Here is a 16,980-nt window from a genome sequence, read left to right as displayed (position 1 = left end):
ATTTTCTAAGGCAGAGAGGCACTATGTCCCCCCAAGTCACAGCTGTCACCTAGGGAAGCCTGGGGCCTATGGTCTGGCCTGGTCCCCATTTTACCTGAAGGCCCTCCTCCTGCAGAGGCAAGGAGGGCCGAGGGGCAGATGTCAGGGGTTAGGGTCAGCCTCCCCTTCCCATGCTGTGGCCCATCCCTCATCTGAAACTACACAGCTTGGCTATTAATTATACAGACCAGATCCAGGCTCCTGCCTGGCTCGGATGAAGACACCGATCTTCTGAGAGTTCACTGGTTCTAGATTCCCTTGTCTGTCCCAGGCGTCTCCTCTGTTAGGTCTTCCCAGAATTCCTGTCTCTTCTTCCACTCACTCATTGCCACTTCCTTCCAGCCCCCTGTCCAGAGCCTTCTCCCTTCTCCCGGCACCTAGTCACCAAGACAAGAACTCCTTCCCGTCCGAGTACCCACCTGCCTGACCAGGGTACCTCCATCTCCTCGAACCATCCAGGCCCTGAGAGTCGAAGGCTGCTGGACCATAACAACCACGGGGAATGGGGCTGGGTTTTCTGTCCCCACCAGGTGAAAACAGGCCTGTTTTCCATGTCCTTTGGTGATTCTAGTTTAAATGTCGCTTAGAGACCAGATTCCCCAGCCATGCAACCAACTTGGGTTCTTGTTATTGCCCTCATGAGGGTCCTTGTTCCCATCTGTCTGTGTCCTTGAATCCCAGACACTGGCCAGGCGGCCTCCCATCGTCCTGGCCTGTGGTCAGCCTGGCCTGTGGTCAGCCTGGCCTGTGGTCAGCCCAACCATAGGGCCTCCAGGGCCCTTCTCAGGCCAACCCTACAACCTGACCAAGCAATCCTCTGGGAACACGTTGGGTGGGAAAAGTCACTTTATTTAAGGGCCTCTGTCACAAGCCCCCCATTTCTGGACCTGCCGGGCTGGCTCTGAGTAGAGGTGTCCGGTTGCCTTTCCTTCCAGTTTCTCTCTTTGTCCCTGGCTTCCTGAGATTCAGCGTCCTCAGGGGCATCCAGGGAAGAGCCAGTGACCAACTGAGGGAGGGCTGGCAACTGGCAGAGGGCTAGGGAGTGGCCAGCCCCACAGCCCACAAGGAGTCCCAGTGATGACCGCAGGGCCTGCACAGGCTTCGGGGCCCAGATGTCGGCTTCGGAGCCATCCCCGCACATGCCGTGCTCGTTCCAGCCCCAAGAGTAACACGTCCCTCCTGTGAAAGAGAGAGAAGACTGCTCTAGAAGAGGTTTTGAGAACAGGGCTGAAACACTCACCCTGGGGGCACAGGGAGCACCATAAACCCCAGTTTACACACGAAGAAACCAAAGTTCAACCACACTTGGTGGCATGCTCACTACCCCTGCTTCCACCCTGCCCCCCAGGGCCTTTTCAGTGTCTCCCACTCCCACCAACCCACAACCATCGCCGGCCCAAACCTGGCTTTCCTCCTTGGCCCTTCCCTCACTATAACCTCCTCTACCACCGGCCCCAACCCACCATGATCCCAGACCTGCCAACTCTGCCTTCAGAAATACTTCAAATCCTTCCGGGTCTCTCCATCTCCGCTGCCATCGCCTGATTCCGACCCCATTCTCCCACACATGAAGTCATGCCAACAGCCAACAGACTAACCGGGCCGCTCACCATCCACCCCAATCTTCAACGAGAGTCTAGGTGATCTCTGACAACTGCAGGTCTGATCACATCACTCCCCAGCTCCAAAGCCTTCAGGGACTTCCCATACGCTTCAAGGCCTTTCCTCGGCCTGCGAGGCCCTGAGCGATCTGGTTCCTGACTACCTTGCTGGCCTCCCTTACGAAACTCTCCCCCCACCCCACTGCATTCCAGAACCCGTGCCTTCTTCCACTTCCTTATGTAGGCCTCGTAGAGCCTTTCTTTCTCTTGAGACCCTCTCTATACTGGGTTCCAGACCTCCTCATCCTTTAGATTCCAGTTAAATGTCGCTCCACAGCCAGATTCCCTGGCCACCCAATCCAACTTGGATTCTTGTTATCACCCGTGGACTCTCCCCTCATGGGGGCCCTCGCACTTTGCGGTGGATCGATGAATTGTGTGGTGATGTGTGGTGACTGGTCCCTCTCACTGGGCTAACTGCTCTACAGGGAGGGAAGGACTGTGTATGTCCCGTTTACTGCTGTATCCCTAGCCTGGCGCTCAATAAGGGCTCACTGATGGGGTAAAAGATAGAACAAACTCAGTCATTGAGCCAGAGAGTCTCCAGGCCAGCATTCAAGGGCAGATTTCTCCAACAGCCTGTGATGTCCACACCCCATCATATGCCCTCTTTCTAGCTTTTAGATCCTTTCCTAGGCCAAACTCACTCATATTTTTCTATAGTCATTAAAAATATTTTTTGTCCAGTTTATTAAACTAATACATCTTCATGACAAAAAATGGAAAATATGGATGAGTGTAAAGAAAAAGCAGACTTTGAGTCTTGCCACTAGTATGAATATTTTAGTGAGACCTTTAATTTGTGAAATTTGTAAATATTTGTGTATATTTTGTCCTGCTTTCGTCCCTTACTATTAGAACACCGGTATTTCTCCACAGAACCACAAATTATTCAAAAAGTAAATTAAAAATACTTTGAAATTTTGAAATTGTTCAATATGCAGAAAGGTACAAAAAATAATTTAACAGAAAAGACACATACCCCATCCAGACTTAGAACATTAGTCAACATTTTGCTGTATCTGCTTCAACCCTCCCCTTAAAAAAAAAAAAAATCAATCATAAAGAAACAATCTAAGCCCCGCCTCCTATTCTTGCCCTCTAGCCACTTCTCCCAGCAAAGAGCCACTGTTTCCAAGCCGGTGTTCATTACTGGTATACTGGTTTTATACTTCCTACCTATATGTCCTTAAATACTGTGTAATGTTTTTAGGTTGTTTTAAAGATTTACATAAATAGTATCATTGAGATATCTTTTTTATACTTGCTCTTTACACTCAGCATTGTTTTTTGAAATTTATATGAGCCGATAGTTAGAGATCTAGTTCATTTATTTTAACTGTGCATAGTATCCCATTACGTAGAGGTCAGATTTTACTTATCCATTTCCCTTCTACTGGACAGTTGTTTAATGACTGTTGCTATTTTATTATGCAATATATAATGTACAACAATATTATACAATAATAGTAATTTGGCTTCTATTATAAGCAGCACTACCATGAACCTTCTTGAGCATGTCTCCTTGGTGTTTGCGCAGGGTTGGTCCCTAGAAGTGTGAGGGTGGTGGAGTCACGTGTTTGGATTTCGGTTTGGCCTAATGGCTGTCCACACCAGCTGCAGTCACGTCCAGCCCCATCAGCGATGGATCTGAATACTTCCTCTTTGTCTTTAGACTCTTGCTATTCTGCTAAGTACAATGCATGAATCTGCATTTCCCTGACTACTAGTGAGAGGGATTGTCACTTCTCGTATTGCCCTGAGTTGCCTCTTCTTATGAATGGCCTCTGCACATTCTTTACCTGTTTTTCTTTGTTTGCCCTTTTCTTACTGATTTGTAAGCTTTTTTGTGTATTCTTTTATTTACATGAATCTTCATTGTGCTATGCATTCTAAGTGTCTTCTCCCACAAGTCCATGGTATGTCTCTTCACTTTGCCTCTGGTGTCTTTTGTTAAACAAATTCCTTCAAAATGACTGCCTAATTGTCCACTGTGGAGATTCAACAGTTTCCTTAACCTGTATCCTATTATCAGACACACAGGTTGTTTCTAATCTTTCATTATTTGGAATAATATTCCTATGAACATCTTTGCATGTGAATTTTTGTCTATCTAATTGCTTTCTCAAATTAGATTCTTAGAATGGGAATTTCTCGTCAACTGGCATGGACTTTTTTGAGATTCCTGGGTGCTGTTTTGAATGCTTCCACAGTATTTTCTCAGAAAGGCCACCTGAATACAACTACAGCAACCTGGGGAAGTCTCCATTTCACTCCAGAATTGCCAGTATTTATTGCTTATTATAATGTTTAAAAATCTTCTCTAATTTGAAGACAGAAAAAGTATCTCATTGTTTTTATTGGTACTTTACTGCCATAGAAACTGAAAAATAATTCTTACGTTTCTCATATATTTGTATTTCCTCTTTTGTGTACTGTCTGCTTCGTATCTTTTTTCTGTTTAGTATAGAAGGCTTTAAGTGTCAGACCCAAGGGCCAGATGGTCTGGGTTCAAATCCTAGCTCCTCCATTTATTTTTTTATTTTTTTAAAGATTTTATTATTTATTTGACAGAGAGAGAGACAGCAAGAGAAGGAACACAAGCAGGGGGAAGGGGAGAGGGAGAAGCAGGCTTTATGTCGAGCAGGGAGCCCGATGCAGGGCTCGATCCCAGGACCCTGGGACCATGACCTGAGCTGAAGGCAGATGCTTAGTCTGAGCCACCTAGGCGCCCCTGCTCCTCCATTTATTAGCTGAGTGACCTTGGGCAAGTTACTTAGCATCTCTGTGCCTCAGTACCTTCATCTGTTAAATGGGGACTATAGTACTGTTACCATAAACTTGTTTACAAGAATTAAATCAGTAAGTACGTATGAAGTACTTAGAATGGTGCCCGGCACGTAGTATCGTATAAATATTTGTTATTGTTCTCTGTTAAGAACCTTCTTGTTTTAAAGATTTTTGTTTTAAGAATATTAATTCTTTCTCTGCCATATCTGGCATAAATATTTTTTCTCAGTTCGACTTAAAATTTTGTTTTGGGTCTTTTGATATAAAACATAAGCTTTTTGGTTCTTTATAATAAAATTCATTGATCTTCTATAATTTCTTCTACTGCTTCTAAGAATTGAAAGCCCATCCGTCTCCTATCAGGAAATATTCTTTTTTGATTTTTCAATGATTTTATTTTTTTTTAATCTTTACATTTCACTCTTTATCCACTGAAAATCTGTTTTTCACAGGGGGAGGCTGGCTGGCCCGGGATTACCCTTCCTTTTCCTTCCCCCCAGTAGGAAGGCAATCGCTGGCCAAAAGCTTGGGTTTGGGGGAACACAGATGTCTCCCTGTTTGGCCCACGGGTGAGGAAATGCCCACAGAGAGGACGGGCCCCGGGTTGTGGCTCCTACAGTGGTGTGAGGCCCGAGGTGGGGAAGTGCGAGCGGCTTGGTACCTTTGGGCCTCGCTTAGCACCTGGCGTGGGCTTGGTGCCCGGCCCCGGGGAGTGGCAGCAGCTGACAGTCAGCAGGAGTGCCGGCAGGAGGAAGGCGGAGCTGAGCCACCCCCGCACCCCCCGCACCCCCCGCACCCCCGTCTGCAGGACGCGGCACACCGGCTGGCAGGTCCCTTCCCTCCCGCCAAAGGACACTCGCACCGAGGGCCCAGGCCAGCCAGAGGCCTGCAGCCAGGGCTTTCATGCCCACTGGGTCGAGAAGCCTGGCCAAGGGCCAGAAATTTCCTCCCCCGATCCTTCCGAAGAAGCCTACTTGAAGTTAGGTGTTTTATATTCTTCATCTCATTTAATTCCAACAACCCCAGGAGGCAGCCGTGTCTCAGGGACTATCCCCCTTTCACAGAGGCTGACGCAGAGGTACCAGAAACCGGGCAGTGCGGCTCCAGAATCCGGGCCGACTCTGCATATGATACACCAGGCCTTGCCAAATTCATTCTAAAAAGGCGGATAGTAAATATTTTAGGTTTGAGAGCCTCATTTGGTTTCTGTTGCATATCCTTCCTCTTTATTGCAACCCTTTCAAAACCATTCTTGGCTTGCAAGGCCATCCGAAACAGGCCACAGGTCAGATGTGGCCGGTGGGCCGTCCTCTGCCAGCTGGTGGCACACACGTCCAATATACACTCTTTGCTGTGGGCTGTGCTAGGCTGTCCTGGGTCCCACACTCCCAGACATCCGCGTGATCATGGTAGCTCTGTCCCCGTCTCTGTCACAGGGCTGCTGGGGGAGGGCTGCATGAGGTGACATACATAATGCCCCAGCACGGTGCCTGACACTTGGTGACAGCTCATGCCCACGAATGAAGAGACCACGGGGAAAGGAGGGCAAGGCAAGAAAGACCACGCCGGGGTCCAACGGCAGAGAGGACAGGGAAGGGCACCGGCAGATGGGAAGGCCTGGAGTGGAAGGACAAGAAGCTTAGAGTTTCTGAACACTTTACACAAACTTCCTATGGGAAAAAACCAGGCTGCTGAACTTTGAAAGATTAGCTATCCCCTGAAGAGAAGACACCTTTAAGTACCAGCCCCTCCAGCGTTTTAGCATCGGTTTCCTATATCCCCCTCCAGCCTCAGCGAGACGCTACCGTGCAGGCCGTCCTCATAAGGAAGTGAGAGGGAGGAGAACGGCCTGCAGTAGGCCTCTCCCTAAGCTACCTGGAATACGGAACACCCAGTTTAAGACAGGTGGGTTACAGGATGATTCCTGGCTTTACAGAGGGCTCTCTGCCGCATGCCTGCCACTTACCAGGTCCTCGAGGCACGGAAACCCACCTGATTGATCCAGATCTACTTTACTGGCCTTGAGGCACATGACTGGGCCTTGGGTGGAAAGACCATAGTTACCGGGGGATTCCCTAGCCTCTTAAGAGTTCAGAGCCCCTGCTCATGGGGCTCAATGGAGTTGGCCTGAGCCAGGCTGTGACGAGTGCTGGGCTTGTGGCCCACCACACTTGCGTCAGCCCAAGAGCCCTGCGGGCAGTGGAACCTAGGGACTGGCAGGGTCCTGGCACAGGCTGGACACAACACTCAAATCTGTTCAGGCCTTGTGGCACCTGCCTGAGCTTCTTGGCAACCTGGGTCCTTACAGGGCCTTATGGTGCCGGGATTATAGCCCAGTGCTAGGCAGGAAGCCGCATTTCTGCTGGGGAGCCTTGCTGAAGAGGGGCAAACACCTGAGCATGTGTGGTAAAGCTTCATTCCGAGCCACATGATGAAGACTACATTTCCCAACCTCTCTTGCAGCTGGGTATGGCCAATGAGATGTCAGCCTGTAGGTTCTGTAATAGCTTACGGCGCCCGGTCTTCAGAGACGGATGGCATGCACCCTTTGCTCCTTGTTCTGTCTTGTCACTGGGAATGTGGACGTGGTGGCTGGCGCTCTAGCTGTCATCTCAGACCACGAGGATGAGGGCTGCCACCTCGGGATGGTGCTTCCCAGTCCCACACAAATGGCACTTAATCACCACAGCAACCTCTGAGGTGTTACGACCTCCGTTTTAGAGAGGAGGGAATGAGGCTCAGAGGGGTGAGATAACTTGCTCGTGGGCACACAGCCATTCTGAGCCAGGACTAGAATCCATAACTCCCAAGTCTCAGGCGCCTTCACTAATGCCAAACCATGTGAAGTGTAAAAAAATCACTGAATGCTTAGTGTATGCCAAGCCCTGTGATAAACAGTTCACTGAATCCCCCCAGCAAGACCGTGAGGTACAATCTAACATTATCCCCGTTTTCCAGAGGGATGGCACGCACCATGCAAGGTAACACAGCTGGTAAGAAGCAGAGCTGGATTCAAACCTGGGCAGTGTGACCCCGGGGCCTCTTCTGTTAACATACTGTCCTCTCTAGCAAACACCGTGCTCCCCAGGTAATTAGAGAAAGGTACAGAGTAACAGCCCACCTGCGTGGGGACCAGGTCAGCGGCGGGAGGCAAGAGCTGGAGCTGGTGAGAGAAGCACTCTGCAGAGGGGCACAAAGCTCACTGAGCCCTTGTGAGCGCTGGGGCCTAGGCCTGAGGAGGCCGCGCAGGCCCTGCCCCTCCCACCTCGGCCAGGGTGGAGAAGGGAGGGAGGAATGTGGGCAAAAAGCCGGGCAACTGAAAGTTCGCCTTGTCTCCTGTCAAAGACCTCGAGCATCAGGAGGGGCCGCTCTTCTGTCATTCCAGGCAGAGGGGGACAGGACGGGTGAGGTCTGAGTACCCTCCCGGAGAAGGCTCTAGATTCAGGAAGCTGGTAAGTGTCAGTGTGGCCCCAGATGGCCTGGGAGCTGAGTAAATTTCTGAAAGACTTCTGAGTGTCCAGCCATCAAGCTCACGTGGATCCCACCCCTCTGGAGGTAACTGCTGGGGTGCTCCCTAGGGTCCTGCTGCGTGAGCAAGGAATGGCGTGTGAAGAATCCAGAATTCAGGCTTCCTGAAGTGTTTTAGGTCTAGGTGGTGACTTGAGGATAGAAGGAAGTTCAGGTTCTCACCCTCTCTTGCCTGGACAACTCTAACAGCGACTCTATCCTTTACGCAGAGGCGGCTGGCCCGGGTGGGGGGCTCAGACAGCAGCACAGCGTGGACTAGCTCCTGTGGACAACCTCCCATCTCCCACCACCAAGGAGCCCAAGACCAGCATTCTTAGCTGGCTCTCCAGGCCCTCTGTGGTCTTGGCTGTGTCACTTCTCTTCCCAAGGCTCTGCTCCAGCCCCACAGGCTTGCTGCTGCTTCCCGAATTCACCCAGGCCTTTCACACTGTCATGATTTTGCTCAGACATGTGGGCATGTCTTCCGCTTAGGCCCTGTGTTGGACACAAGACCTAGAAGAGGAAAATTCAGTTCCTGCCTTGGGGCCTCCAGTCCACTGGGGAAGACAGCCATGAGAAAAGAGGATGGTGGGGACCCAGGGTCTGTGTTCACACAGAACCATGCACAATAATGTTAACTGCAACACTGTTTGTAATTGCAAAAGACCAGCAGTGGGGGCGGGGGGGAGGAGGCGGATGGAGGCAAAATATTCATCAATAGAGGAGGGTTTAAAGAAACTATGATTTGCCCCTACTACCTAGCTACTGTGCAGCTATTAAAAATAAGGAGGTAGCTCTCTATGGCCTGATGTGAAAAATATCTAAGACATTTTAAAGAGAAAATCAGTTGCAGAACAATATAGAGTATGATTCAATTTATGTAGATCCCCTATATATGTCTAGATGTACAGATCTTGAGGAATACATCCCCAACTGAGAAGAATCTCTGAGAAAGAGAGGGAGAAATGGGGGGAAAGGGTGACCAAGATTTTGTCATTTGTTCAAATACTTTAAAAAGTAGTAACAAAGGATGATGATAAAAAAAAAAAAAAACCAACAGCATCTCTAAGGGACAGAGGTAGCACAGAAGAGGATGACATCCTCTGTTGGGGAGGGGAGATGGGTGTCACTGAAAGTTCCAGAAGTTACTTCTTAGCTGGGTTTTGAAGGACGAGTAGGAGTTCACCAGTCTTAGAGGGTACCCACTGAAATTTGCCCACTCTGAGTTCCTTTCATTGATCCCAGTGGCATTCTGTTTTGCTGCAGAAGTGAACGGTGGCTGGGTGTAGGGCTGGGTCCCACTGGGCTGTGGGAAGGTTGTTAATTTCACTTCCTCTGAGCTCCTAAAGCACCCAGAACCCTCTAAGCATATGCACCACCCCCCTCCTGGTTCTACAGGTATTTATATTTGCACTTGGCTCACCAATCTGTGAGCTGGGATGGGAGTGGGGTGCTGAGAACAGGGCACACTCATCAAACAGTCCTCAGGCCCATGGGACAGGCGGTCAGGATACGGCTACTTTCCCCTGCCCGCAGTCTGTCTGGAGAGCAGCAGGGAGGGGCAGACACATACACATAATGCTGAAATCGGGTGCCATCGACCCCAGTCCCATGCCTGCTTGCTTGCCTTTATTCCCTGGTCCGTGGCCAGAGCTGCCACCTGGTTGCAGGGCTCAAGAACAGAAAGCTGCAAGTCTCTGTCCCTGGTCACCCTGCCCGGACGAGGGGCAGCTCCTACAGAGAGGCCATGAGAAGGCTGTGAGGACAATGGCCCCACCAGGCCCAGCTGAGGGAAGAGGCATGGGCAGTGCAGGACCCTTCCAATAATTAGTCTATCCATCACTCTCCAGGGCCAAGGACGCCCTGAGGCAGGAGCTGAGGCAGCAGGAAGAAGCCATTCCAGAATCAGAAAGTGGGGCTGTTCGCCCACAGAATCACTCTGGAGATGTTCTGGGATTGGGGCCCAAATTGCCTCAGGGAAGGCTGTCAGTGGAAGCAGTCTGGCCTAGGGGCCCTTCCAGACCAGCATCCACGGCAGCACTGAGAAGATGGGGGTGAGGCTGAAGGCGAGGAGGAGGAGGGCGGGGTGTCCACATGTAAGAAAAGATGAGGGCCTGTGGAAGAAGGGATTCGGGGAGGTAACATTCCAAACATGGCCACTTCTCGCCAGCCCCGTCACCTCGCACTGGAACTCTGTGAGGGCTTCGTGCTGGTCTCTCTGCTGCCCCTCCTGACCTCACTATCTGTCCTCCACACAGAGCCTGAGTGATCCTGTTAAAACCTAAGTCAGACGAGGCTCCGCTCCACTCAGAATCCTCCAGTGGCTTCTCCGCTTACTCAGGTAAACAACAGCATCCTCTGACCTCAAGTCCCACGTGTCCCACCCTGCTGACATCACCATGGCTCCCCTGACTTCTTGATCCTCAAACAGTACCCACCTGAGGGCCTTTGCACTTGCTGTTCCTGCTGTCTGGAATGCCCTTGCTGCTGATAACCACAGGTTCACTCCCTCATGCTGCTCAGGTACATGTTCAAATGTCACCTTATCTGAAAGGCCTTCCCTGACAACTCTATGGGAAATAGCTATCTACACCCCACTCCATCTTTGTCTCCTCATCTGCTTTATTTTTCTTTATATTTTTATTATCTCTCTCTCCTGACCAGAACACAGCTCTTTGAAAGCAGGGACTCAGTTTTGTATGCTGCGGTATCCTGGCACCTAAATGGTGCTTAGCATATATTCGTACTCAATAAATAAATACCTGTTGTGGGAATGAACCAACGAACAAATGAACGAACGAACGAATGAATGAATGAATGAGTGAATGAATGGCTAATGAGAGAATGGAGCTGCCTTGTTCTCTCCTGGAGGGCCAAAGAGAGCATTTGGATGTGGGGTGGGAGGAGATGCTATGGGCAGACCGGCTTCGGCTCACTATCGGGGAGAAGGCTGGAGTGGCTGGGAGGCTGCCCAGGGGAGCAGCGGGTGCCCTGCCCCTGGAGGTTCCGAGCCCCCGACCGGCGTGGGCCCTCCTACGGTGGGCAGAGTATGGGATGAGACAAATCAGAAGTCCTTCTGACCGTGGAGAGCTTGTGTGGTGGTGTGGATGGGTGTGGACGTGTATGAGAGAGGGAGGAAGGTGGAGGCCGAAGAGCAGAGTAGGGGCATACCCACCCAGGCCCCAGGCCTTCAGGCTGGCTCCCCCACACCAGACAGACGAATGGCCTTGGTTCAGATGATAAAGAGAAATGTGATGAATTTCTGGGTTTGCCCTCATAGGTCTCATTTTGAGGCTGCAAGGCTGGGCCTGCTTGAGAACCTCTTTTAAAACCTCAAATCTCCAAAAGTTGCCCCGTTCTTTGTCAATTTCTGTCCCATTACCTAAGAGGAAACTGAGGCCCAGACTGGAGGTCCTCGCCTCCATACCTTCCCGCTGCTCTCCGCTTCCCCCTCTGCACCGCGGCAGGCACCATGTGTGATGGTCAAGGGCAGCCCAGTGAGGAAGGTCTGGATCAACATTGCATGGGAGAGAAAACGGAGTCTGGAGGAGGTTCGGAAAGAGCTAAGCTGGGAGAGGCAGAGGCCAGCCTTCCCGCGCCCCCCCACCCCGAAACCTCCCCAGGGTAGGAGGTGCTGGGGCTGCTGGGGCTACCGTCCCCAGCCACCTGTGCAGAGAGCATGCTCTGGCACGCGGCACGCTGGCTCCACTGGGGGACTATTCTTAGATCTAGGGAGCTAGGAATGATGGATTTAGAACCTACGAGGTGGAAACGTGTTGGCCTGTTTTATAAACAACTGAAATCCTCCCCCACGGACTGTCTTTCTGAATTCTGTGTTCTCTGCGGGACTGCTGGCCCTCTGGGCTTCCTGGCTGTACCGGGAGAGGGAATAGAGAAGGCAACTAGCCTTCTCGAGGGCCTGTGAGGACCACAGACGGTGCTGGGGCTTTTGCATGACCCATCCCACTTAACAGGGCCGTCCTGGGAAGATGGCAAGGTGATCACACTCTGGAGGAGGAAACAGGCTGGGAGAGATGCTGGAATGAGCCGGCCTGCTGTACAGCCTGGTCCCGCCAGCAGGGGTCTGGCCCTGGTGGGTGGAGCGTTAAGGGCACGGGCGGCACCTCTGGAGTTCAATCCCTTCACGTGTTGCAAGGGGCTCTCCTATCCTCTGAGATTTCTTCGCTGGAGGTGACATATCATCCCCTGTGCAACTTGGTGGCCTGTCCTCCCCGCCAGCCAGGGACCCCGTTCTCCATAGGTTCCAGGTTGCCATCGCCCCTCTCTGAGTGTGTCCCCAGACCTGGCCAAGGGTGCCCCTCTAGCCGTATACTTGGTCCCAGAGGCTGCCTCTATCAGTGTAGCCCGAGGTCACCTTAGCTGCACTGGAGTCCAAGCCTGCTGACTCCTGCTGAGCCCACAGCCCACACGTATACTCCTAAACTGTGCTCGAGAAGCTGTGCTGTACCCCCTGGCCTGGCCTGCGTGCTGCTCTTCTGGCCCTGGCCGGGACTTTCAACTTGTCTCCATTAATTGTCATCTTGTTAAACGAACACAGCGATCCCCGAGGGGCACCCGCAGAGAGGCGGGGGCACAGATGCAGCTCTGGGACCAGGGGCAGTGGGACTCCTGCCATTTCTGGAAGCTGGTCACCGACAGAGCGTCTCTATGCTGTGCTCCCCGTGCCTGTTTGGGAATCACTAGCGTGCAGGACAGGATGCTGGGAGTTAGAGCGACAGCGGGGGTGGAGGTTAGAAGGTCTGTTCTGGAACCCAGAGCCAAGGCCAGACGAATCCCCATGCAGGTCAGAAGATTAGGGCTCTAGAGAGAAACTGCTGGATAACACAAACCTGAGAAGGAATTCTCCCTCCCTCTCCAGTCACTTACTGAAAGCCTACTGAGTGTCTGCTCTGTGTTTGGGGCTGCACCCGGTTCAGTTCAATGCTCTTGGCACACAGCGAGTAGCCCTCAGACAGCACGGGTAGCCAGGTCTGGGGCACCTAGAAGAGAGGTGGCCAGTTCCTCAGAGGGACCAAACCCTCTTGGGAAGAGAGTGTGGCTCTTATTTATCTTTCCTTTTACAGATAGTAAATTTTTACTGAACTTTATGACAGTCAAAAAGAAAGAAGAAAGAAAGAAAGAAAAGAAAGAAAGAAAGGGAAAGAAAGGAAATATAATAGTATGAAATAGTGAAAAAAACTAAAGGATTAATCCTTTTAATTTACCTTAATATATTTTTTTCCTTTTTAGAGCATTCCCAGAAAAATTGAGCATAAAATACAGACAGCTCCCCGTCCCGATACATTCACAGCTTCCCCACTATCAATGTCCCGCACCTGAGTGGTACATTTATTACAGTCGATGAACCTACCCTGACACCTCATTATGGCCCCAAATCCACAGTTTACATTAGGGGCCACTCTTGGCGTTGTGGTACATTCCGTGGGTTTAGACAAATATCCAACGACATGTATCCACCATTATAGCATCAGACAGAGGAGTTTCACTGCCCTAAGTCCTCTGGGCTCCACCTATTTATTTATGGTTTTATCCATCAGAGTGAACACATGAGTGGAGAAATAGTTCTAGAGCGCCCGAAGGTTCACGAACGGCTCTAGCAGGAGGAGTAGAGCAGTAATAAGTCCTCCAGGGGCGCACAGTCTAATGGGGGAGCAGCAAGCAAGCAGACACACGAATCAACAGGATGCAGCTAGTGAGAAGAGCTATAAAGAAACAGAATGGAATGATACGATTAGGACAGGGGGTCAGGAAGTCCTCTCCAGTGAGGTGGCCTCTGAGCTGTGACCTGGAGGACGAGAAGGCACCAGCCACACAAGCACCTGGAGGAAGAGCTCTCCAGGCCGAGGCAACGATAAATACAAAGTCCCGAGGCGGGATGTCCTGCCAGTTCCAGGCCAAGGAGGCCAACGCCTGTGTGGGGCCTTGGGAGCTGAGGTGAGGTGGGCCTTGGGAGGGAGGGGAGGCCTGCTGAGGAGTTAGGAGTTTATTTTGAGAATGCTGAGAGAAGCCACTGGAGAGTTTTAAGCAGGGAGTGGTAAGACCTGACTTATATTTGAAAAGGCTGCTCTGTGAAAGGGAAACAGGGAGACATTCAGGAGGCTCCCGCCCTGCAGAGCACCGCATGAGGGGGCAAGACTGAGCAGGCTGGGGGCAGAGGAATTGACTCTGCTTTGATAGGAGGGTGTCTAGGACCTGCTGATGGACTGACACAGGGAGTGAGTAAAAGGGGGATTCACTACAGTAGCGCTGTTTGTGAGGTTGAGGGGGCTGGGGGAGGGCCAGGCTTGGCGAGAAAACCCGAGAGTTCTGTTCTGGACATTTTAAGGTGGATGTGCCTATTAGACATGAATGAGTGAATGAATGAAAGCAGACTTCTGGTAAGCCTAAGAGATTAGGAACCCGAGTGAGAAGTGGGAAAGCGTGGGAATGACAAACGTAGGTGCTCCCCAGTGAGCAGCGGGCAGCTCAAGAGCTAACGGTGGGCTTCTGAATCCATGGGGCCTTCATTCGGGGCTCAGTTTCAATGTCACTTTCTCAGAGAACTTTCCCTGACCATTCAACCCCATCCTGCTATCCCCTCACCCTGCTTTATTTTCCTTCCTGGCACATAACACCCCATCCTATATTTACTTGTCTCTCTACTAGAATGAAAAACTTCATGAGAGCAAAAATTTCATTTTGTTCAACGGCTGCGTCCCCAGCACTGAGAATAGTTATGGGTATATAAAAGGTGTTCAATAAATACTCGTTTTAGGAATGAACAGGTGTTACTTGCCCCAGCAGGAGCTCATTCCCTTGAGAGGAAAGCCCAGTCGAAGAGCTGGGCAGGCCTCCCCGGGTCACGAATCCAGGGGAAGGCTTGGGGGTATGCAGAGGGGCCAGTCGGGGCAGCCTGTGTTGAAGGGACACGAGGTTTGTAGAGTGCCTGCAGCCTCAGTTGTGGGGAAGAGAGACATTACAGGTAATCACCGGTCAGACTCAACCTTCGGCTCTCTCAGCCGGCCTGGCCAAGTCTGTTCCAGCTCTTTGAATAAGCACCCACTGCAGCCCCCTGCAGGCAGACCCCCCACGTCCCCAGACCAGGAAGAGTCCGCTGGGCAGCATGTATCTCAAGTTCTCACTGGATGGGCCCGAGACTCTGGAAACAGCTGCTGCCCCTCAGTCGCTATGGAGTCAGACAGGCTTGGGTATGATCTTGCCTGTCACCTGCTGTGTAGATCTGAGCTTTTCTTTCTTCATCTGTAAATAAGGACAATCATCTTTCCTTTACAATTTGTCTTTTCCCGAAAGAAGGTGTAAAGTGCCCAGCGTAGAGTCCATCCTGTGATACATGCCTGGTTGACACCTGTTCCCTCCCCCATCGCCCCAGCTGCCACCGGGTGGCCTCGTGCCTCCTGCCCAGGGTCCAGTTCCCAGCCCTCCTTGGTCTGCTCTCTCTTGCTGCCGGCAGTTAGTACATTTGGGAGAATCCCCATGATCAAAGCGTGCCATCCGTCCTCTCCTCCCGCCCTCAAGACCCCTTGCATGGAACAAGTAGGTGACACCTCACACGAGTTCTAGCTGAGACAGCTCAGATCGGTGATTGAGGTGTCCCAACAGGCACAAGCCACTGAGCATTGCTATGGAAACCATTCTGTTATTCTCCACGGTGTCACTCGTTTCCTGGCTCAGCTGCCTTTGTGGCACAGGGGAAAGGGCAGTGGATGAGGTTCCGGAGGATGAGACTCCTAGGGGACCTCTGCGCCTATGGGCTGCATGAGCGAGCCTAACTCTCTGCTTCTTGCTGGGTCTTACCTTCCCCAGCTCTAGGCAGTAGGCCACTGTTTCTCAAACCGTGGCCTAATGACTATCTGCACTTGTTAACAGCCACAGTTCCATAGAAGAAATATGGACCCAAAGAGCTTTCATTCGGTGGATCACCAGAGCTGAAGTCAGAAGATGGGACCATGCCCCTGCTCCAGCAGGGGAATGCAAACCTTTTGTATATTATTAAGCCATCTCTTAGTTACTATTTACACCATATACGGTGCCCAAAGGTTGAAGGACTCTATTCCTGTCCTTCAAGAAACCAACAATCCTGAGAAGCGTAAGTCCCAGGCCACAGGGCAGCTGGATCTGGGACTTGAGCTGCACGGGACCCTGGCCTGTGGAGACCAAACAGCACCAAAGCTGAACACACCTGCCAGGAGTGTAGAGCCCACCAATATGGGCAGTTCTTTATTCCGAGCATTCATCCAATCCACCAACATCCTTCTACCATCAATTCTAGATGCGGTACTATCTGGGTGCTCATGTGTACGAGGAAGGAGAAGGAGGAATGAGCAAAGATGAAGAAGATAGTCCCCATTTCTTAAGGAACTCCCCATCTCTTACTAACCCGTATTTCCTGAGCACTCACTACATTCCGGGAATCCTGCAGCACCATTTCCACTCTCTCAGTTTGCACCTCTAATACCCGGGTGGGCAGGCATGTTCAGGATCCCTATTTCACCCCTGAAGAAGGTGAGGCTCAGGCTCCCCTGGAAACTGAATGGTGGAGCCAGGACTCAAACCAGGTCAGTCTGTCTCCAGAACCTAAGTTCTCAGCTCCTATGTTCCATGGCCTCTGTATCTCAGAAACCTCAGGCAAGCATCTTCCTCTCTGGATCTCAGTTTGTCTATGAAATACAGAGGCTCAGTGATGCTAGTGGGTACAAGAGATAAGGCAAACACTTGTGAGCCAAGACAGAGAATAGGAAAATGGCCCCCTGAAGTGAGGTGTGAGGTGCAGAGACCAGTCCCCATACCTCAGGAAAGGAAGGCAGAGTGTCCTCCACCCACTGTCTGGGGGGAGTGAGGTCACCATGAGGCTTTTGCTTAAGGCTCAGAGCAGCAAGTTACAGAGAGGCAAGGCTGACACCTGTCCACCTCCACCAATGTCTTTTCTCCCACCAAACCCAACTGCCCACCCCATCTGCCTTCC

General features: G+C 51.3%; 1 protein-coding gene across 7 annotated transcripts in view; it reads right to left on the bottom strand.

Annotated features, from left to right (window-relative positions):
• Window positions 1-867: 867 nt before the first annotated feature.
• Window positions 868-16,980, bottom strand: part of SERGEF (secretion regulating guanine nucleotide exchange factor) — a 216,905-nt gene continuing 200,792 nt past the window's right edge. For 6 of the 7 annotated variants that reach the window (XM_081798489.1, XM_081798490.1, XM_081798495.1 and 3 more), the window contains one exon: window positions 868-1,218. In XM_081798489.1, the coding sequence (XP_081654615.1) occupies window positions 887-1,218 (332 nt within the window). In that variant the 3' untranslated portion in view covers window positions 868-886. The remainder of the gene's footprint in view (window positions 1,219-16,980) is intronic. The other variant, XR_014138650.1, reaches the window with a different exon arrangement.

Source organism: Leptonychotes weddellii, chromosome 11 (genome assembly GCF_054177405.1).
Source record: "Leptonychotes weddellii isolate Sample4059 chromosome 11, ASM5417740v2, whole genome shotgun sequence".
Lineage (NCBI taxonomy): Eukaryota > Metazoa > Chordata > Mammalia > Carnivora > Phocidae > Leptonychotes > Leptonychotes weddellii.
Note: the sequence above shows the minus strand (reverse complement) of the source record. Positions and strands in the feature narration are given on the sequence as shown.